We start from the raw sequence: 22664 nt of genomic DNA, 5'->3' as shown, positions 1-22664 counted from the left end.
TGTTTACAAGATAATGGCTGCTAGTTGCCTGCTACCTTGCTGTTTTGGAACAGTTTTGCCTTTAAGTATTTCTGCATTGAATTGACAAAGCAACTGCATTCACATTTGTGTTCAATGTGGTCATATTGTGTCCCAAACCAGAGATGGTCTTTCCTCGATGCTTCTTGAATTAATTTGGTCAAGATCTGATTGTAATCTTATCAAAAACACTTTCAATAGCAGGTTTATATTGAGTTACTGGGTCTGGAGCATAGAGGCATATCACCTTGAAATATCTGGGTTCATTTGCTCCTACATTCTCCAGATGAAACAAAGGCCAGCCTGATTTACACATTACTGTGTACAAATACAGTAGCAGAGCTTCCAACATGACTGACTGTGCAGGGCCTAGTGAATCCCTACACTATGAGATGTATGATGAGCATCATAGGGTGCTCTTGAAATAATTAACTTCATAATGATAGCGTTTTCTCTGAGTAAATGATCCATTTTATCTTCTGTGCTGTTGGCTATGTAATGAAATGATTCCAGCATTCACACCCACAGATAAGAAGCGGGGCCAAGTCATTCATTTCACACTGCATTCTTGCATTACTCGCCCCCCTCCCTCTGATCTCCTCGCACATGGTGGTGATGAATTTCACAGGCGCCACTGGCTCAATGGATCTCAAATGTGGATGTTTGGGATTAACAAATATGGCAGAGTGGTGGCCTTCAAAGAGCTACGCTGGGTAGGTGTGGGGGCCGAGCTGGGTTTCAGTGTCATCGGCACTGCCTGTCAGTCCATTCCTGAAAAGAGAGCCTGCTAGGCCTCCATCAACCCCCTGCTAAGAGCAATTGAATGTGTCCATCCCCAGCTGCATCCCCCTCCGTAAAGCTTCAGAGGCTTTACAGAGCTGAGGTCCACAGTCTCTGCCAGCAAGCAGAATCCAGCATCATCCTCAGCCAGTCATTCCCTCTGTGTAGTCCCCTGATAACAGTGTGCATGCAGATGAGGATGATGATGATGATGATGATGATGATGATGATGATGATGATGAAGAGGTGGCCCAGTGGCACTCTACTCCAAGTATCAGTTCTGCAAACATGGCTCTAAGCAGCAGGAAAAAGACTGTCACCACTTGACCACAATACTGTAGAACAGTAAGCTGCCTTTTTCACATTCTTTCACACAATTCTACCAGTGTTTGCAACATATACCTGCTTATGGTCCTCAGGTGGGCCAGGAACACGCTCCACCTCCTTTTGAGAGAGATTCAGGAACCTCACAGTTCCCTCACATGATAACTGGTGGTTGTATAAGGGTGGAGACGGAAACTGGGTCTCAGAGAGCAAGTAGACGTGGAGTCCCACTGAGATGTACAGGTTGTCACATCATAGTGAGCTGCTGGAAGTAGGATTTGCAGATCAGAAGTTTCTTGATGATAACATTGTGTAATGTCACCCAATCTGAAGGCTATCCTTTATAAATATCCTCACATTGACGTTACAGTGTATAAAGATGGACGACATGACAGCGCCAAAATGTGAAGCGCGATAGCTAATACTGAGTCACGATTGGTTGAGTGCATATTTCGGCAGGACACTGGAGCTCCACTCAACAATCAACTCTGCCCAAACCCTGGCTCCCAATGACATCACCAACATAAAATCATAATACCTGTAAATATTTTGGCTCCATTATTGTACTCTGGGTGAGACGCACAATCCATCTTTGCATTCAATCCTAATATATTGAATGAAGCTATGCTACCACGCTGTAGACAGTAAAATATAGGTAAGTACACTTTTACAGTGAAGGAAATGAAAGAAAATTACTTATTTGTGTGCTCTTAACTGACAGTGGAAACAGAAGCTGCATGCATATCTATAAATTCAACTCTTCATTATGTAATTCAGTTATTTTTGTATTAAGATAGAATTGGGTCGAATAGATCACAGCTCGGAAAGGCATTTTTTCTCTATTTTGATTATCACCACCTTGTTTTATTACATGTTTCATGATCATTTGGTTCTCTGTTCCATCATAACTGCAGCTTTGCTTCAATTTTATTATCACTGCAACAAGCTGGAGCTCTGCTCATGTTTGTGCTCTGTTGATGAGCGTGTGTGTGGGAAGACAACCTCTAAGTTCATGCAGAGAATGGGGCTGTTTTATGTGCTATTTTTAATGTCACTGTCTTTGCTTATCCTTAGAGATTTGGAAGAGAATACTGAAGTCAGACCCTCCCGTGGAAATGATGGAGTTCAGTGACTAAAAAGGCTTCAGTAAACTTTGCTGTCAAACATACATGAAAGGCAAAAAGAAAACTCGAAGCATTACAACATTCCAGGCTTGTTGTCAGGGCAATGCTGCTTTGTACTGTTCTTAAGCTAAATGTTCAGTTCTAATACCATGTTACTTTGCTTGATCAGAAAAAAGAAAATATGTCTCATGACACCTATTTGACATTCAAACTGCAAGCTCATTACAATGATAATGAACAAAGATGATCAGTGAAATTTGTCTCACTGACACTTTGTTATAAAAGTACTGTGATCTTGTTTCATCTCAGGAACTCAGTCACATCATGTAGCACCTTCACTTTTCTGATTCAGAAAAATATGAGCAAACAAAACCAATTGCCTCTCTTTTGAGGCCAGATCTACTTCTAGCTAATCTACAGGTGGGATCAGTGCACAGATCATATCACTGACTAAGCTATTCTTGTTTAATGAAGCATATTGGCTGTGGGTTTACTCTTCAGTTGAGTATATGTTGTCTTCACATCAAGGAGCTGCAGACCTGCACATTACGTAAGTACATAGGTCACATAATAACAATTGAGCTAACTCTATGAGAAGTATAAGCTAACTCTACTTGCTGTTGAAAATCTTGGAAAATGGCTGAAAAGTCTGGAAAATAACAATAGCTGAACGGGGATTTGAAGTCATTTCCCCCCAATTAATTAACTTGATTTTGTATTGAATCTGGTGGTTTAAATTTAATCATAAATTTTATTACTTTTTTTTATTACTTCCCCCACTCCCTGGGCTGCACTGGGAACGTAACGGTATGGTCTGGATGTATCTATATGTTGTCTTATCTTGATGGCCACTCAAAGCAAAGCTGTATTTTTTTTCATTCTCCCTGACTTTACATTACAGATTGATGGGTTTGGTCAGTGATCTGCAAAGATCCTATAATCCTGTTGATCCTGCTAGTAGTTTTGAGCGGGAGCTCTTTAAAAAGCCCCAGAGGACACAGGTTATGTCATCCGGAGTCTTTTTAGCCATTACGGCCTGCCTCACTTCACTTCCACTGACTCATTAGTAAAGGTCACTTACAAATGAGTCTTCGTCTAAGCTCTCGTCATTGACTCCTGCACACATTTATGAGATTAAGGACCCTACACTCATGCAATATACCCATAAAGGTGTTTTCTTAATTTTTTGGTCTGGTGACATTTCTTTCAGAGGCTGTGAGCACTGCTGACATTTCCCTAATCTTCCATGGAGTTGTGTGACTAATAATTAAAGGATAGACCATACTAACCAGTCAGACTGATATATCCGTTATGCTGTTGTCTTACTATTCGATATGGAAGCTGCCAGTATCTCTTTTTTCTTATGTCAGCCAAAGAATCTTGTTGATTTCAGTGTTTGTTAGGGGTTCTTGTAATTTACTGAACAACACCAGGCACCAAGGCATCCAGTTCATTTTCCTGCCACAGTGAGTTGATGGCCCTGTTCTTCCAACCAGAAAAACTGTTGTCAATGAGCACAACACCACCCCTATTTGAACTGCTGAACACATGTAAGATATGTGCAACGATTCCAAGGCTTGGAATTAATCTAGGCGTAAGGATATTTTTGGTGTTCCCACTAATTTATGGCTCAAGCATTGCTTAAACACAGTTAATCAAACCACAATCCTTATGATCTTCTTCATCATCTTCTTAGCACAGCAGAAGTCCTTTCTAAAATATATACATTTTTTCATTGGGTTTACAAATTTTTACACCTTTTCAAAACAATCAATACAGATGTCATACAAATATGCAAAACTGATGGTTTAACTGTGCTAAACAAAATAACATCTGTTCACTGCTGGTTGCAGAGTAATGATTGTAATGCACCTGTGTGAAGCTCCTTTGCACAAATCATCAATCAGTAATCAGTCTTCATCCACCTTTAAAAAGTGTCACTTCTGTATATCTCTTTGCAAGCATCAAAGAGGCCAATGAAATGACAGTAACACAAGTAATACAAATTGCACTAATGCAGAACAAAAGATGAACCCAATTCAATGACCACTTTTGTCTAGTTTAGATGCTTACTGTAGGTCTTACAGTTCATAGACCCATAAGCACCGCACACAATCATCTAATGAATAAAACCTAATGAGAAAATGTCTCTTTTTACTGTATTTCAACAGTGCAATTAAGTGTAAAAACAGCATATGCAGGGAACAGCAGGGTTCTATCTCTAGTATAATTATCTTAAATCAAAAAGAATACATTTCATGCTGTGATATACTTGTTTGACTTTCTTGCACATATTAGTCCATTATGATGTAAGAAATGGCTTAGAGATACAGCACAAATGTAAAGTACACAGAAAGGTTGAACTGGTTCATTAAGATAGCTATATTAATATTTTGTTGTTTGTTGTGTTATGATGGATTGAAATATGTTCGTTTGCGCACAAGTTGTGGTGTTTGAGGGAAATATTTGTTTTTCCTACGTGTGTTTAATATTTTGTGAGTGTTGGAGCCTTTTCAAACAAAATGTGTCAATTTGGACAGTGCCCTTGTGTTGCAGCCTGTTTGTTGACTGTTTTGACAACGCGCTGTCCTAGTCAACAAAAGTGTCAAGCGATTGAGAGGTGGGAGTTTTAAATATTAAAAAGGATTTTTACAGTATTCTCATTTGGCTGACAGAATGTATTACATTCAGACACAGCCATGTGCTGTAACTCTGTTACAAAATAAAAACCTCATGCAGTCATTAATGCATAAATCCCAGGCCAACAGTAATAAACTCCACTATTGCTGCCAAGCCACGTTATGTGGGATTTGGACATGTGAGTGTCAGTGTGTGTGTGTGTGTGTGTGTGTGTGTGTGTGTGTGTGTGTGTGTGTGTGTGTGTGGGGGGGGGGGGGGGGGGGGGGTGGGTGGTATTCTTCTACTCTGATAAACTAAAGCAGGTCTGTACTTGGATCAAAGCATGACAAAGCACACAAACAATAAAACAGTGACAGTAGAATGTACAATGGTTTGTATGAGGACTCATGAATGACAAGGAAGAATTGTGAAGTAGCTCCAGAGCATTACCACAGGCCAAGAACACTGTAAGTTCAGAACAAGCACTGCACTAGTCTGTTTAAATTCAAGGAACAAACCCTGTAAAAGCTGATCAGGTGGAAAGGAGGTAATCAGTTGATGCTATTATCGCACAAGAAAGACCCAATAGGGAGGTCTGGGTGGAGAAGTAAGTCACGAACACACTGAAACAAGATTAACATGGGATACTGCTGCTTTTTTTCCATTTCAAACTATTTCCTACCCCATAAACATCACTTAACCATAACAAAATAATAATTTTAACATGGACCCCAGCGTTTCCCAACTAAGTTATTCCTGTCGCAGAACTTAACTTTGTCTATAGAACTGTCACATTCGCTGGTTTATTTAAAAGGATGACAAATGTTCAAGTCATTTCAATGTTTTTTATTCAAAGGCTGTAAATTCTGTATTTTACAGTGTAAAAGGTCACAGTTTGAACTTAAGTTGAAAAGAACATTTGTTTTTTAAAAGAAATATGCATAATATAAAAAGAACAGGGATAGAATGAGAGAAACAACATCCATACAAAATGATCCACTAGAAGCAAAAAAATATTTATAAATATATATATAAATCACATGACAAATCACATGACAGAGTAAAGGAAACAAAGATAAAAACCACCAGTTAAGAAACATCTGTGACTTATGTCTCAGAACAAAGTCATTTCAGGAAAAATGTGAAATGTTTGGTAGGGTAAGGAACAAAATAAGAACATAACAAACATGAATGTCACTACTCACAAAACACAGTATAAAAATGTCATTGTAACTTTGAACAGTAACATGAAATCTCATTTCAGTAAAATAACATGAAGTAATAACAGCTTAAAGATATTGTGATCACTCACACAGTGCACAGTCATACGAAAATAGACAGCATTAATGTAGAATATGACACACATAAACACACACGTTTGTCTGTGTGTGTAGCATGTGAGTGTGTATGTGTGTGTTGTGTGTTTGTTAGTGTATAGAGATAGTTATACTATATATATTTATAATTTGAACATATATATTTTTACAGTTCTCTTCTCCTTTAATTAAGCCAGGACGGCTGTTGCAATGCACATTTGAGCTGACAGTCCTGAATATTCAGTCTGATGTTTGTTTTCAAGCAGCAGAGACATTGGTGGCATTTCATTAGCAATGAGAGGATTTACAGCATGATTTAAAGTGCTGCTTTTTGCATGTTCCTGCCCGGAGTCCTTATTCATAAGTGCTTTAGTGATTATTACAAAAATAGAGATTTGAAGGGGTAACAGAATTAGACCTTTACTGTGTTCCTCTCCTCTCTGCCGATGGGAAAGCAAGTCTGACAAGTTATTGCTACAGGGAAAAATGATTAGGTTCACTGCATATATACAATGTGTGTACCATTATAAGCAACATTAATATTAGTTACTACTTAATATCAAATTTAATATGTTAATATTGATAGACAATAAATAAACCAGTTAAAGCTGCATTTATTCACTTTTGGCCACTAGGGGCAGAAAGATTCATCAAAACAATCTAAAAGAGAGACAAGATCTCTCTCTCTCTTTCTCGCTCTCTCTTTCTCTCTCTCTATATATATATATAAAGAGAGAGAGGTTTTCAAAAACAAGTGAAAAGATACAAAATGATGTGACTAAAAAGATGTTTGACCCGTTTTTCCACGTTTTGACACAGTGACACAGCTGGAAAAGTTCAATAAGCATTGATGCAAGCAAAAATACACATTGGTTTGTATGAAGTGTCCTGTACAATCTAAATAATAGATAAACCAGATGGCCGGGTCTTTGATGATTCTAGAACAATGTGTAATTGGTTTTCAAAGACAGATGGTTAGCTCTGTGATGATACAGAAATGGTAGTAAATACTATTCACAAACTGATGTTAGCAGCCAGGTAGTATCCCAAAGCTTAGCATTCTGTGGTTGTTGATGACAGACACTCAGTCACTTAAACTACAGTAAAATTAAACCAATGAGTTCAAAGAGGGCAAAGAGCAGAAAAAGCCTGTTAGTTGGGTGATAAGTCTCTGTAATTCCTGACATAAAAGCGACCTGTTCACTTTATTCAGAGTGGTTCTATTAATGTTGATAACAAAAACTCTGATAATTTTCAGGCTCAAGTCAAATCCAAAAGCTAAACATTAACTGTTTCCATGTTTAAAGTGTGAATTTCTTGTTGGCTCACTGTCCCTCACATTATCATATTGTTCTATAACCCTTACCCTGGGGTGGCTGAGGGGATCGAGCGGTCGTCTTCTAAACAGAAGGTTGATCCCAGTCTTCCTCATTCTCCATCCAGGATGTCCTTGGCCAAGATAGTGAACGGCAAACACTTCACTGTGAAGCGCTTTAACTGGTCATCAAGACTACATGAATACAGACCATTTACCATTCTCCCTGGAAATATTTTTGTTATTTTGTTAAATTTTGTTGCAAATGTGTTGCTCAGAGTAACATGAGAATGTAGATATCATTTGTGTCCACATAGTCCAGCACTATAGTCTAGAGAGAATACAACTTTCGACTCCACTCTGAACTAATTTATTTCATGTATCTTTTTATCTTATATTTGACACATTAAATATAACTATATATACTATTTTCTGGCATCCAGTTTATGTGCTAAACTAGGTCCTCTTTTTTGTATTATGTGCTCTGAGATTAATCATTCTCATCTGACTCTGGAGATTAGCAAAGAGTTTCTAAAATGTGGGATAAAACCAATAATTGTGGCCATTTTCATGTCTAAAAAACTGAAAAAACCACACAAATCAAGTCTTCTAACACAATGGGTATAACAGAAATATGGCTGAATTTTCAATTGTACAAAACATTTATACATTAAAAGAAAATGTATTATGTCCACTATTGATAGTTACAATAATCAATGTGTAAATCCAACTAGATGATTTTGTCATGTTAAAAGTTATACTGAGCTACATGAGAAAAAAATTGTGCAACACAAACATTTGCAGCCTTGCCGATGATCAGAGGCCTACATGACCCAAATTGCCGTGAGATGAAAGTGGAGACAGTGTGTTAGCTCAGTGTGAAGGCAGCTCAGCAGCTCAGCATGTCTTTATGTTGTGGTTTCAGGATGCAGGTCATGAATTAATACTATTTCTGACAAAATAGGGAGAACTCAATTGTCGATTTTCAAAGGAAGTTAAAGATGAAAGAGAAACAGAGAAAAAGAAAGAGAGGGCGAGGTTGTGATTGTCTGGTTTATCTGAGAAACCCTTGACAGTTTTGTTTGAATGCAGTTAGTGTTTTCATTGGTTGGACTTGCCTGCATAAAGTATACACTGTACACACACACACTCTAAAACCCTTATAGAGATGTTCAGGAAACAAAATGACAGATGAATACAAACACAGAGAGTTAGTTCCAAATTTGCTACTTTGTTCTGAACCCATATTTATCAAAGTACTGCACTTCAAAAACTTGGAAACTTGGAAAGATATTCAACAAGGGACCTTATTCACACATTTTTTCTTTACAAAGAAACACGTGCTGCAGGAAGCTTACTGCATGATGACTGCCTGCTAGCCGGGAAAATGCTAATAATAACCCGCTAAGCTGCAGTTAGCAGGCCAATCATCTCATTAGCTAACGAGAGAAAGAAAGATAAAATATTCACATTGGTCAACAATGTGATTTTTTGTTTTCTTTGCTTGTAAACCCTGCTCAGGTTTATTTAGCCTCCACAAGGTGAATGACTTAAGACCTTTGGAGCTCACTTACATTTAGGAGCATTTTAAGTAAAAATAAATTAAGCATGTAAGTAAGGGATCTTTTCTTTTATCTTTAATTTCACCTTAACTCATTTGATAAATATGGACCCAGCATTTAATGCAAATTTCTGATATCAGTCTATAAAAGTGATAACAGCAATGAAAAAAGCTCACAGAGATGAACTTCACTTAACTGAACATAATCAAGGGTTTTTCTCTCTGTCATTGAATTTACTGACAAGATAGTTTTCCTTATAGCCATCTTTTTGTAAACACAAATAAGCAATCTAAGAGAACATATTTGACCTAGGCAGAGTTGATATAGTGACTTTAGCTCCTCACTTGTTCTTCTAGTGTCCCACAATGTGCAACAAGTTCCAGGCTTTGCCTCGCTGCAAAGCTTGATTCTGTCAAGGATTCAGAGTAAGTGCATAGATGAAGAACACGAAGCGACGTGTCCTGCTGAGTAACTGACTCTTCTTTTTTTTCCTTAAATACGAGAAGCTGCAAATGACAACAGGGACCTGGTAAAGACAACATAGAACAACATGCCGCAGACCTGACACACACAGAGAATGGGTTTAGCGTTGCACTGCATTTAATTGGATTGGACGGTGAAGAGAGTGGATGTCCAATGGGTCTGCCACACGGCGGACTCCACGTCATGTGACCTCAGCGAAGGCGATGTGATTCTGTAGGGGGGGGGAGCATGAAAGCAAAACCAGAACAACAGAAAAAAGAAAGTTAGTAAGCACGCACTTAGTTTTGGTCCATCACAGCACTTTTAATTGGCTGCCATGTAGAAAGAGGTCTTTGTGACTCTGGGTCATCCTAACTTTGCAGCTGAAGAGATGTGTAACTCCAAAAACACACCATCAAAGAACTCCAATATATTCTGCCGAAATCCAGAACATATATATCAAAGCATTTCAAATAGAAAAAGACTCGGGCCTAATTAGTAATCACCACAGCATTTAAAACAAAGCCAGTGAGAATCGGAAGCAGGGGGATGGTTGTTCATGGAGACAAGAAGCTTTGATTCTCTAATCCCAACCTCAGATTGTGTTTGGTTGTGGAGCAAGAGAAGAGGAGAAGGGGAGAAGAGGAGGAGAGGAGAAGAGGAGGAGAGGAGGAGAGGAGAAGAGGAGGAGAGGAGAAGAGGAGGAGAGGAGAAGAGGAGAAGAGGAGGAGAGGAGAAGAGGAGAAGAGGAGGAGAGGAGGAGAGGGTGTAGTAGAGCAGAGGATGTCCTGTTTAGACTGTTCAAATTTGAAAAAGCACTGCCGTTCATTCGAATGCTAAAACAATATCACAAATGCACCAGTCCATTCTTGTTTTAGTATCATGCTAATGATTCCCCCCTCCATTCCCATTACAGTGAATGGGGAAGTGTTCTCAGACTCCCCACTGTGTGTCTGTGGATGTGTACAACTGTTCAAGCTGCAGTCACAAAACCAGTGTGTAGGTGAGATCAAAATGAAGGAGATGTTTGAAGATTGTTTTGGTCCAACCCATGAGCACAGTGTATGGATGTAGCAAAATCTACTGGGTACACATGGATTGGAACATCAACATGTTGTCAGGTGTGATCCCATCACAACACGGTTTCTAACATGATTATGAAATGTGTCTGATGCTACTGCAACAGCACATGTGTACATTTTGAAGTGTAGTTAATGTAAGTCATTTGTGTAGTTGATTATCAAGGACTTAACTACCTCTGTACTTATTGTCAACATTGACATCTGCAGTGCTTCTTTGGAACAACTGCGCAACATATGACACATTCTTAGCCAGACATACATAAAAGGAACTGATGTGGATTTCCTCATCCTTTACATTTATATTGGAGTTCATTACTACTGTACGTGGTAGTTTTTTCATGTTGTTTTTGTATAAAAACAAGAAATTATACACCCTGCAAATCAAGATGGTGCATTAAAGCCAACGAGTAATCTGTTCAATTTTCCACAAAGCAGATACGACGAATGTATACAAACATGACCTTGCTTTAAGCATTTATCTTTCAGGAGAATGATACTTTGCCAGTGATAACTATATGACTGTGACATCTCCCAGCATGTGGTCGGGACATAAAACCATAAGCGTTCACTTCACTAAACCTTCACTAAAGAAGGAAAATCAAGACAATAAAAGCGCAGGATTCATTTTTTTGCTGCTCTGAGGTTCCTTCCTGCCACGACATTTTGTTCACTGTGGCTTGTTTAGCTTCCAGGCGTCTTTAGGCTGAGCTATTTTTAGAGTGGGCAATTTTCCACCAAGCCTGTCGTCACTGAGGTGAGAGTGTGAGCTTTTCTGCTCTTTGTCAGACAACCGGGAGCAGGCTCTTTCAGCAGGAGGCTGCGAATTGAATCATCAGATAGAAGTTGTGTATTTTTTGCATCTCACTGCTAAATATGTATCTTGCGAGAGGATGAGAAACGACAACACAGCAATAGAAACAGAAATAGAAACACACCACTCTAGTAAAACGAAAGTTGTATAACTGATTTCACTCAGATACAAAAGAGAAAGCCGAAAGAGGCACTTCAACCAAACATGCCAAATACTCTGGACACTGCTCGGCGGAATCTATCTCATCCTTTTTTTTAGCTTCCCTGGCCAGTGCGCCTGTGGAAAAGATGGCCAAACCAAAAGAGGGGAACTCAGTAGACCAGCGTCTGAACAATCTACATACAAATGATGAAGGGAAATTTCACCTTATTACCGTTTTGCTCTCATTTTGGTAGTTGAGGTCATCATTGTTTGAAAACACTGTATTTGCTGACAACTGGGAACATGGTGACGTCATTAAAAATAGGTCCGGCAGAGCATGATCAGACATGTTGAAAACAAAACCTTCTATCCCCAGTGTCTTACGCCGAGTTCACACAGGGCGCGGCGCGCCGTGGCGCTGCACGCAGCCGCCTGGCGGTTCACACAAGACGCGCATTTTTCCGCGCCGGTCATCCTGCGATCCCTCTCCGTGATGGAAAACGCACTGCACTTAGGAGACCCTTTGACCCAGTAGTAAAACAGCAGGCGCCCTTGGCGCTGCGCGGCGCATCGCAGCCTATGTGAACGGCACAATTGAGTAACAGGGGGGCGGAAAGGAGGCGCCTGGCTTTCCTTGGCGCGGCGCGCCATGGCGCTGCGCTTCCGCGTCCTGCGTGAACCCGGCGTAAGCCACCTCATTTGGAGATCACTATTAAATGGGAATATCACAAGTTGGGAGAAAAATAAAAAATGTAACCATTGGATACAAATAACCATATTGTTCTGTTCTCTTTTTTGTTTAGCTTGGTGTGCATTTTGTCTTTTGTGTGATAATTGACAGGAAACGACCAGGAGAGGAAACCCCAGTAAAACCTCATCAGATGTTCTGTTTTATTGTCAGCTACAGTTAGGTAGTCATCTTTTGAGCCCATGTATACCAAATTAGCAATTAACAGCACCTATTTTGAAATGTTCCCATGCATGTAACCCTAACTATTACTCTGATGCTGAAGATAAATGATGAAACCCTGAGGTTCCAAAGCATCTATTTTGAATGATTTCTAGGTGGATTTAAGGTTGTTTATTTGTGATGGACATCAGAGATGATAAAATCCTCGGGGTGTGTAAGTCATATTGAATTATACGACTAGGGCTTTCCTGTCTCTGTGTTAATATTGACTGAATCATGACTCAGAAAGACGTGCCTCTCCTTCAACTACCCAGCAGTCCAACTTTTGTCTTTGGCTTTGTTCTGTTCAATGTTTTTACATATCCTGTAGTTTCCTGATGGTTAAAATGCTGACTGGAACAATTAGTTAAATTGCCGAGGAGTAAAGTGAGTATTCATTTTTACATTGACCCTGTTAAGTTTGAAAGAACACATAATGTATGAGAACTGTGTGAGCAAAACAACACAGATAGAAACAGAAAGTGGGTCTGTATACTGCAATCTGTTTTCAACCTGTCTGATCATCTGTTTCTGTGGCCATATAAAGCAATGAAAACAACTCAGTGATTACCTGCAGAAAAATAAGCGCCATGCTGTAATAAACCAGGCTGTAATAAACCAGGCTGTAATAAACCAGGCTGTTTTTGAATGATATCACCTCAGAGGACCTAACACATCAAATGGTAGAATTGCTGATGTTCTTACTGCTGATGTCGGTGTTCACTAATTCATGTCTGCTGTCATTTTAAAATTTTAAACCGTTTTTGCAGGAGGATGATTTGGTTTTCAGTCCGCTCTGGGATGGTGTGAGCACTCGTGTATTTTCTCATAGAATAAAGCTTTTTTACTTGTTGTGTAATATCTTTGCCATGTGGTATTTAATCTTCCCTGTTTTTGTTCCCACATGGTTGTAACAGTGTAAGACAACATCACCATAAGTCCCTCTAAATGACAGCATGTGTGTGAGAAGGATGTCTTCGGGGAAAAGAACAGATACAGTGAAGTCCACTGTACATCTGTCATCCTGTGCTGCTTTGTTTAGTACGTGAGTCAATATAAACAGCTGCTGTCGCACAATTCTATTACACAGGTTAATCCAGCTCTTCGAGGGTCCCTGTCGTATACATCAAGAGTACATTAAGATGAATGGGAAATAACAGTTTTGCCGCTAAAAAAAAAGCCACAATATGGCTCCAGTCGTTTGTCCAAATATCTACATTTATTAAGTAAAACATCAGTCTAATCCAGTATATGAAGAAGCCTCTTTTGCTCTTAAGCTCAACATCCATATAAGATAAGAGCTGTATCGAGTGACAAGAGCAAGAACATTTACACTGCGGAATGTATCTGAGAAGAGCCGAGCTGCTGGGATTTCAGTCTTGCGGTGTGCACGCCTGATAAACGCATGAAAAACACAGGACAGAGGCGAGACCAGACCCTACAGCACAATATCAGCCAGTTGATCCAGTCAGAACAGCACAGCACAGTTGTGTCCAGAGATATTTGGCAGAACTCAGGTGTTAAACCAACTCGTAGTCTGTTGCCTTTTGTTTCTGAGACGCTGGATCCAATCAAGACCCCGCAGCCAGCGCAAGAAGGCTGAGAGACGCTCCTTAATGTAGGAAGACTCCTCATCTTCATCATCTGTCTCCTGCAGCAGCACGTGTGTGTAATCAAACAATTGGTCACATCCAGCATTCATATTTAGGCACTGCTACCTTTAACCAGGGTTAGACCAATGTGTGTTAAGGAAGAATCTCAAATGAGTGGACAAACAGGATGACAATCCCACCATCCACATTTTGATGGTGTTTGCTATAACTTGAAAGAATGGCAACTGTGCTAACATATATCTGAATGCTGGAAAGGATGTTTTTTTTTATTTTTGTTACATTATATATGTTTGTATAATGTATAATTAAATAGACATAATTTGGAAAGACAAGTCTTGACACCAGCCCTGTCTTTATGACCAGTCGATGAAAACGCTCCCTGGTTATTATATGAATGTGATATCTCAGTTTTTCCTTATTAATACATTTGCCAAAAGATTCTAATATTGCACTTTCACTTTATCATTAGGAGGTACTGAATGTAAATTATTTTGCATTGTTGCAACCTGGGAAAAAATGGAAAGGTCTGAATACTGAATGCTGTTTATATGATTTTATTCAATAAGTGAAGCTTCACTCTGCTGCTACTGACACTAGCATCATGTCCCATACACTGCTGAGTCACAGGTTACATTTAACTTGACTTAAGCTTTGTTGCTACAACAAAGTTTGCTTTATATTGGAGAATTTATAATCCCATGTAACACTGTCATCATATACAATACATTTATTTTCTACTCATATGAGAAGTTATTACACGTAATCGCTGCTTGGACTTTGCTCCCTGGTCACATTTAGTTTTCTGTCTGTATATGTGACAGTTTTGTCAGCTGCATCAATCTCATAAATACTCGTCATTTTTTGTTTGGAAAAAAAAAATTCAGACACAGGAAGATGATTCACCCATTTCGAATTCCAAGCTCTAATTGTGTGTTTTTTTAAAGAGGGGAAAGAGCACACCAATGTGAGATGATGTAAACTGTTAATTATTGAGGCCAAACACAAGGTGTGTGTTGTGTTTGTACCGACCTGCGAGGCGATGTACTTCTCCAGAGGACTCTCCACCCGGCCCATGCTCAGCATGGCTGTGTTGGGCCGCTGCTCCATGGGGGACTCCTCGCTCAGCAGTAGCTTGCCTTTGAAGTTATGGACCACACACACCACCTGCAACACACACACAGCAAATATGATACACACACACACACACACACACTTACACGTGGCACACACACGTGACGCCGATATAACAGATAAGGGAGATGTGAGTGTAACTGAATTTAAAGCACTGACAGAGAAGAGTGGTTCAGTTGGTTTAACAGAGTAACCCAAGTATGTAGGTCACATATGTGTGTATTGGATTTGTCCTGAGGGTACTGCTGTAGCTATGATGGATGAGGGTGTTGCATCAGCTCCTCTAATAGGGACCAAAACTTGCCTTTGAGGTTCAAAATGAAATAAGCAATTTCAAGTTGGATGAGCACAGATGAGATACATAGAAACTGTGAGGGCTGGTACAATGGAGTCCTCTGCACTCTGCAGAGCATGGTGTCCTGGGAAGTTGTTTGGAGGTTATAAAACTCCCCAAAAGTGAATCACACAGCAACTCAAGGGAAGCAGATCTACTTGTATTCTTTTTATTTTATTTTACTTAATTTTGGAATTATCATTTGAATAACACAAATATGCAAACAAGCAGGACGTGAACACAAACTTAGACTCTCTGCCCTTATCATATAACTCCAAGAGGAATCCAGGAGGTGTGACTGGACAGAATCAATAGGGAAGAGGTCGGGGGGGCTGTGAGGTGTTCTTTATGCCCTGTGTCCCACATGTTGATGGTGTAAGGTCAGTATGACTAAAACTACTTGATAAATACCTTCAGAAGTGCTGTTGCAGCACTGTGGACCTGCAACACTTTTTATTGTAATTTAAAAAGCACATCCGTTTTTATGGAACAACTCCTCACAGGCAAAATCAAAAATATTTCTACTACATTCACATCAACAACAAACCGAACGATAAGTTTGTTTTGGCTGAACACTAATGGAGAGGGGGGGGGGGGGGAAGGGGTAGAAGATGTTGATGAAACAGCTGCTCCTGTGTGGGCTCCAACAGCTGCAACAGCACATCTGTTCAAAACAAATAAAACCAGTTCCCTCTTTTAATGACTTGGCAGATTGGTGTATATCTTATCTACTAAACTGTTTAACAGGCAGTGGCACTGTCACGGCACAGCAAGAATTAAGGGGGTGAACCTGACTGCGGCCGAGACCTTTCCCTCTATAATTGCCTGGTTGTTTCCCTTTCAAAATGTTGGCCCTGGAGTAGATGGCTGACCTGCCTCTTGCCCAATGTCAGATGGATTGGCTCCTACTCAATGTTACCCTCAAAAGATAAGCAATTTAGATAATGGATGGATGTTTCCCTGTAATAGTCCTGTGCTGTTCGGAACACAAATCCTGGTGCCGTCTTTTGTCAACACTATTTAGACTAATCTCTGTCAATCACACAATGAGATGCCCAGGAAGAGCAGGGTTCATTAACTGAACCTTCATCCCTGAGATAAAACGCTGCCTGGTAAACAAGGAAATCAAATTATTAAAAATATTGAAAGTATGACAAAGATTGTGAATCTCTTTATATGCCTAAAATGTTCTCATTTCAGTTTCCTGTACTGAATCTTGCAGAGGTTGTGGTGCTTCAAACAAACACATTTGTAGAGTGAGTCGTCTCAGTGTCTGCAGGTAAAGGGGTTTTTAACTATCATGAATGACTACACTTGTGGCAGGATGAAAAACCTGCAGTCAGAGAAAAGGGCAAAGTGCAATCATCGTACAGAGATACCGGCACCTTGTTCCAGTTGCTCCTTGAACACATTCATAACAATGCACTCAGATGTCCCCCTGAGAAGAGACACAAGTGCTCAGTGTGTGAAGAATGAAGACAGAAAGCTTTTAAACATCCTCACACCTGTCACATCACTTTGTGAAGTGGCCGACATTGTCAGACTGTGTTTTGGAAATTTAGAAGACCCCCCCCCCCCCGCTCCAAAAAAGCAGTCTCTCCCATTTCAATGGCAGCAACCTGTAATTAATGGAACAATGGACACATGGCATATGAGTGTACATTGTTGTTGTCATATGAGGCTGACTAGAAAAACTTCTGGTGATGATTGGACATATCTGCATGATGCTGTATTGCAGTAGACAATTGTAAATGGTAAATGGTTTTGTACTTATATAGCGCTTTTCTAGTCTTGATGACCACTCAAAGCTCTTTACAGTACAGTTTTACATTATTAGCAGCACTTTCTCGTTCTATGAGGGGCAATTCGGGGTTCATCTTGCTCAAGGACACTTCGACTGGGGATCGAACTGCCGACCTTCAGGTTGGAGGACGACCGCTCTACACCTCAGCCACAGCCGCCCGCTGTGTATACATACATTTTATGTGCTGTTAATCTAATCCCATCAGTGTTACCGATGCATATGCAACATTACTGATTCATTTTACTGTAACGCAGCAAAATCCATATCATGAACAGAGGTGTCATTCTTTTATTGCGGTTACTAAGTTACTGTTGGGAGAAAAGTGCTGTGTTCTGCTAAAAGACTTGATCCTGAGACCTGTGTGAAATGTTAGATAAACTTGTGATTAGCTCCATGTTCTTAAAGAGTCTGCACAGTTTTGAAGGCGTGAACTTAGTGTATAGAATATTCTGAATAAATACATCATACATTTTCTTCATTTGATGGCATGGAATTTTCTTTATTATTCTTTATCTTCATTTTAAGAAACTTCCTGCATCACAGCTGATAATAACATAACCCAGATTGCAAATATAATAGTTTAATTATTGGGGAAACAAAATAATATATATATTATATTGACTGTGGTGTGTTAGCAGTTTAAGGATCCTGCGATCACCAAAATGTTGCTATATTAATCTGCCTGAATATGTATTTTCTTTTCTTTTTACTATAAGAGGCCCAATTTTAAATAAACTCCCAAGAACTAAAACCAGAGTGTTAAGCACCATAACCGCCCCTTCAAAGGATTTATTGTTCACAATGTATCAGCTGTTTCTTGGAGTTTGTTCAAATATAAAAGCATTTCAATCTGCAGTTTGGTTTGATGACGTGAGCTTTTTTCCCTCAAAAGTTGAGGATAAGTGATGCTTGAGCCACATTGCATAGGAAAACCCCAATTAGAAACAAATCCCTATTAGTCTGACATCATTTTATAGTACGTGATCTTCTGCAGCCACCAGACTCTTAAATATGCATTCAACATCTACAGATCCTGCCTCCTTCCTTCTGTTTTCCCTAGTGAGCGATATGCTCATCTTAGCTTAACTAATCAAAAGGTTAACCAGACAGATATTCCTACCCCTTGCTGCAGAGTGTCTTGGACCAGAAATAAACAGTTTATCCTCTAAGACATAAGCCTAAACCAGCAGGACACAGTCTCAGCAAAAAGAAGATAGGAGCCAGTCTGGGATATCCTAGTCACAAAGGGTCTAAGGTTTCCTCAGTAGCCACGGCCCCATGCACCACCCTCCACTGGAAATCCACACTAATATTAATATTACTTAAACAAACATCATTAAACAAAGGTTCCTCAACAATGTTGCCATATATCTTATTATAGTCTCTCTCTCTCTTAGCCTTTTAAACAGTTCTCCAGGCTCGAATGACAACAACAGGGGCTTTGTGTCATTGGACAGATTCTTCACTCTGTAAAGAGGAGCGAAGAATTGCTGTAAAAACAGTAGTAATCGGGAAGTTCTGCAACAATGAACTGGTCCCAGAGCATGGACGCAGTCAGGTTGTTAATTATTAAGGTCCTTCCCCTGTAGGATAACTGGGGCTGGACCCACATCCATCAATCATCTAAAAATCATTACTCTGGAAGTCATTGTTCCCCAGAAAGACACCTAAATATTTGAAATCCTTTTTTGCTCCACTGCTGCCCTGCTAATAATAATAACAGAGGCTGATATATGACCATCACACTTCACAGAAGACGCCTGTTCATGTAATGGTGATTTCCGTTCAAGAATTTGAACATTACTCTGTTTGGTTATAAAAACAGTGATGTCATCTGCATACTATGACAAGCTGAGTGTATTTATCTTCTGAAAACCTCAAAACTTCCTGCATGCAATGGAAGCAGAGGATTATACAGTATTCACTACTAATGGCAGTGTAGTGTTGTTCAGCAGAGCCAAACATTAATGGAAGTCTGTGGGAAGAGGCTGAGTGAGGGGTTGTCACAGACCCACTCTCTCTCCAGAAGCCCTCTAGTCACAAAGAAAGTACTGACCTTTCTCTGTCAAATGCAAGAGAGCAAGAGCGAGGATAATACGAAAAAAAGAGGGGGAGATTATCTTTTGTTGCTGCTTTCTTTCAGCTGCTGTGAGGAAACATGCTGTATCTGGGGCCCAATAATCACCACTGTGTGTCTAGTACATGATGGTGTGCAGCACAGCTGTGAGGAAGAGACAAGCCTTGATACTGAAGTCTTAATGAAAGAACATAAGCTATAAAAAGCATTAACAGCCACACAACCAAGACAGGCAATTAGGTGTGAATGTAACTATCACACTGCAGTGCGGAGTGCAGCTGAACCCTGACCCTGCCAGATGTTGTTCTCTGATACCACTGGATCTTTTCTTCATCTCTGGCTAACATCTAACTTTATTGTCAGGCCAAGAATAATCTGACTTTTGTTTTGTTCTCAGAACATGTATGAAATAATCATATATATCTTTCTGTTATAATTATCTTTAATCATTAATTTTAACTTTAAATATTAAGCTAAAACAATAGCCTCCGATTTATTTATAATAATAGCCTGGTGGTGGTCAGCATGAAGAATAATGGCTAATAAAGGCCATGCAGGTAAAAACCTGTATCTGTACTGTAACAGCCCACATTTACCAAGTGGAAGACATTTTCTAAAAATGATGCCTTGAACAATGCTGAGAAATGGTTATCTTTAACTTGCCCCAAATTTGCTTTGCTGTCTCTCCTTATGCTAATGTCTATGAATTACATTGTTACTCTTCACGATTATTTTTAAAACACAAAAATGATTCAAATCGTTATTGAGCCATGCTAACAGCATGACTGTCAGGGTAGCAATGTCTCGCAGAGTGTCTGGGCTGAAATGTTGGTTTTCTCAGTAATATTGTCATATTGGTTTTTCTGGAGCATACTCTGTTAAGGGCCGTGAGATAAGGCATGCTGTGTTGTACATGGGTGTGTTTTTTGCTTGGCAGCCACTTCAACAGCTGCCAGGAAAATATTTCATAATAATTCATTACTTGTGTTTATAAAGTGCAGCTTGGAAAAGATAGTCATGTTGCATGTGCACATGTGTCTATTGAACGAAATGAAACCTGCAAGCTGCAAAAACATTGGGGACCAGTCCAGACTATATTTAGGCATAATAACACTCCTCATCTTCTTCTTTCAGTTAAGGAGTTTTAAGATAAAAAAGCAATGGATTGGCATTGAGTCTATTAAACATTAAATTTTAAATGTTGATTGGGCATACTGTATAAGCCAGTATGGACACATACCTCTCTGTAAATAACATCATAACATCACATCACCAGAATATTCACCCGAGCCACAGGATAAAGTGTCATTTTAAAAAGGGTTTAAAGTATCTCTAAAAATATAATTTTTATATTCTGTGATTTGCAGAAACAAATAAAGATTCTTGTTAAAATCAAATTTCCCCCTGACTCCCATTAACAGCTTGGGGAGAGAAAAGAGCAATATAAAAATGAAGGAAACAATTATTGGGGGTGTCTGGAGTCCTCTTCTGGAAAGAAAATGTAATTTAACAGCCACCTGCAATAGTCTAGATGACTTAGAATGGGGCTAATATGAAAACCAAGAATGCATAAACAAATTATTAAAACCGGGAAAGGGGAGATAATCAGGAAAGACAATTATTATTATTAGAAGAATAATTTTCATATCTGAAATTATATCCATAAACAATTTGTTAGCTAAAATGGTAAACTATATGCTGCTAGGATAAGGATAAAGAAGTTACATAAATAAAATAGCCTCAGATCACATCACAATATGATTTGGATAATCAAACCTGGTTTAACTATGTTAGACCCGAGGGCTGCTTTTCTCTATTCTCACAAGACATCCTCAAATGCAACAAAATACAAAGTGTTTGGATGAATGAAATGAAAACTACAGCAATAACTGCTCTAGTTGTACAATTACACAGGAATGAATCATCATAACTTGATATGATTAAACTGATCATTTTAGCTGCATTATCTCAAATTAAAGACAAATGGAATGCGGTATCAGAAGTTCACTTTTGCTCAAGACTTAAAGGGAAAGACAGCAGCCCTTACAAGGTGCAGAGGGCTGGATGAAAGGAGAGATCATTATTGTATTCAAAGTCTTCAAGTATAAATAAGCAATTTTCATTTTCAAGATACTTTCACTATGAGTAAAAGCCCTTCTATTTGCTTCTGTGCTTAGTTGAGTCTACTTAATCAATAATGGGTTGGACGGAACTGCCTCAAAGAGAAGACTAAAACCGTGAAGTTGACATCATTTGTAATATGAATATCAAAGTATAGTAATCATTTGTTTTGCAACCAGTAAGATTGGAGACATGATCCACAGTCATCATGGTCATCATATGGTAAATCATCACATGATCATCATTAAATGGCATTATTACCAATTAATAATAATTTATTATATAATAATGCCTGATTGGGGTATATGCAGCGTGCAGGGTATACATTGTAGGGTGTTGACTAAAACTCGGTTCCAAATTAGACCCGAATCCAAAATGCCAAGTACCGGGTACCCGTAAAATAGAGTTTCAGTTCTGCTTATCGGTTCCTAAACTGCAAGGACGCTGTATGTATCTGCCAGGACCTGTCTACGTGATTACGTTCATGGCTAACGTGGCTAAGATGAGCCACGATAAACGGTCAAATGTCAGGTTGCACATCGAAGCTCACCAAACATTTAAGGCATGTCGATGTGAAAGACTGTACAGCGTTTAATGTCCTGCTGTCTCCGAGCCAGTGTGTCATCTTCAGCTAGCGCTAGTAGCACCTCGCTAGCACCTCCAGTTGAGCTAGGGAGAGCGAGCCGTGATGGCAGCAGCACACCGTTCTCGCTGACATTCAAAGGAAAGCTAACTAACATGACTTGTGTGAATTATGTCAGTAGGTTTCCTATAAAGAAGACGTACAAAAAGTAGCTCAAAACAGTATTATCCACAAATGGTTCAACTGCTACTGATTTCCACTGTGTTGTTATGGAATATATGAGAGATTCATATTCATCACAGATCTTAAACTTTCTCAGTTACTAGTGATACACAGTTGGGTTAAAGACATTGAGCATGTCTGATAAGGCTCTGAGAAGAGTTGTGTGGGTTTTCTTTTGTAATGTTGCCTGTCTACCACAAGGCGTTACCACTGCTGCTGCCCCGGTGGAACATGAAGAACAGCTACTGTGCATCGGTCCAGTTCAATAAAGAGAGT

At 39.4% G+C, this 22664-nt stretch overlaps 1 protein-coding gene and 1 long non-coding RNA gene across 3 annotated transcripts in view; both read right to left on the bottom strand.

Moving 5' to 3' along the window:
- Positions 1 to 8825: 8825 nt before the first annotated feature.
- Positions 8826 to 22664, bottom strand: part of LOC117753632 (phospholipid phosphatase-related protein type 5-like) — a 99527-nt gene continuing 85688 nt past the window's right edge. Inside the window, exons 7-8 of one of the 2 annotated variants that reach the window (XM_034571834.1) lie at positions 15146 to 15280; positions 8826 to 9752 (exon numbers count right to left, since the gene is read on the bottom strand). In XM_034571834.1, coding sequence (XP_034427725.1) covers positions 9723 to 9752; positions 15146 to 15280 — 165 coding nt within the window. In that variant the 3' untranslated portion in view covers positions 8826 to 9722. Of the gene's footprint in view, positions 9753 to 13906; positions 14155 to 15145; positions 15281 to 22664 lie in introns of those variants that run through there. The other variant, XM_034571835.1, reaches the window with a different exon arrangement.
- On the bottom strand, positions 13252 to 13908 carry LOC117753647. The gene is made up of 2 exons (XR_004612285.1): positions 13839 to 13908; positions 13252 to 13519 (listed from the first exon to the last, which is right to left on the bottom strand). It is a non-coding gene; the product is annotated as an uncharacterized LOC117753647 (long non-coding RNA).

The sequence above is a fragment of the Hippoglossus hippoglossus genome, chromosome 20 (assembly GCF_009819705.1).
Source record: "Hippoglossus hippoglossus isolate fHipHip1 chromosome 20, fHipHip1.pri, whole genome shotgun sequence".
In the NCBI taxonomy this organism is placed as follows: Eukaryota; Metazoa; Chordata; class Actinopteri; order Pleuronectiformes; family Pleuronectidae; genus Hippoglossus; species Hippoglossus hippoglossus.
This window is presented reverse-complemented; position numbering and strand designations above follow the sequence as displayed.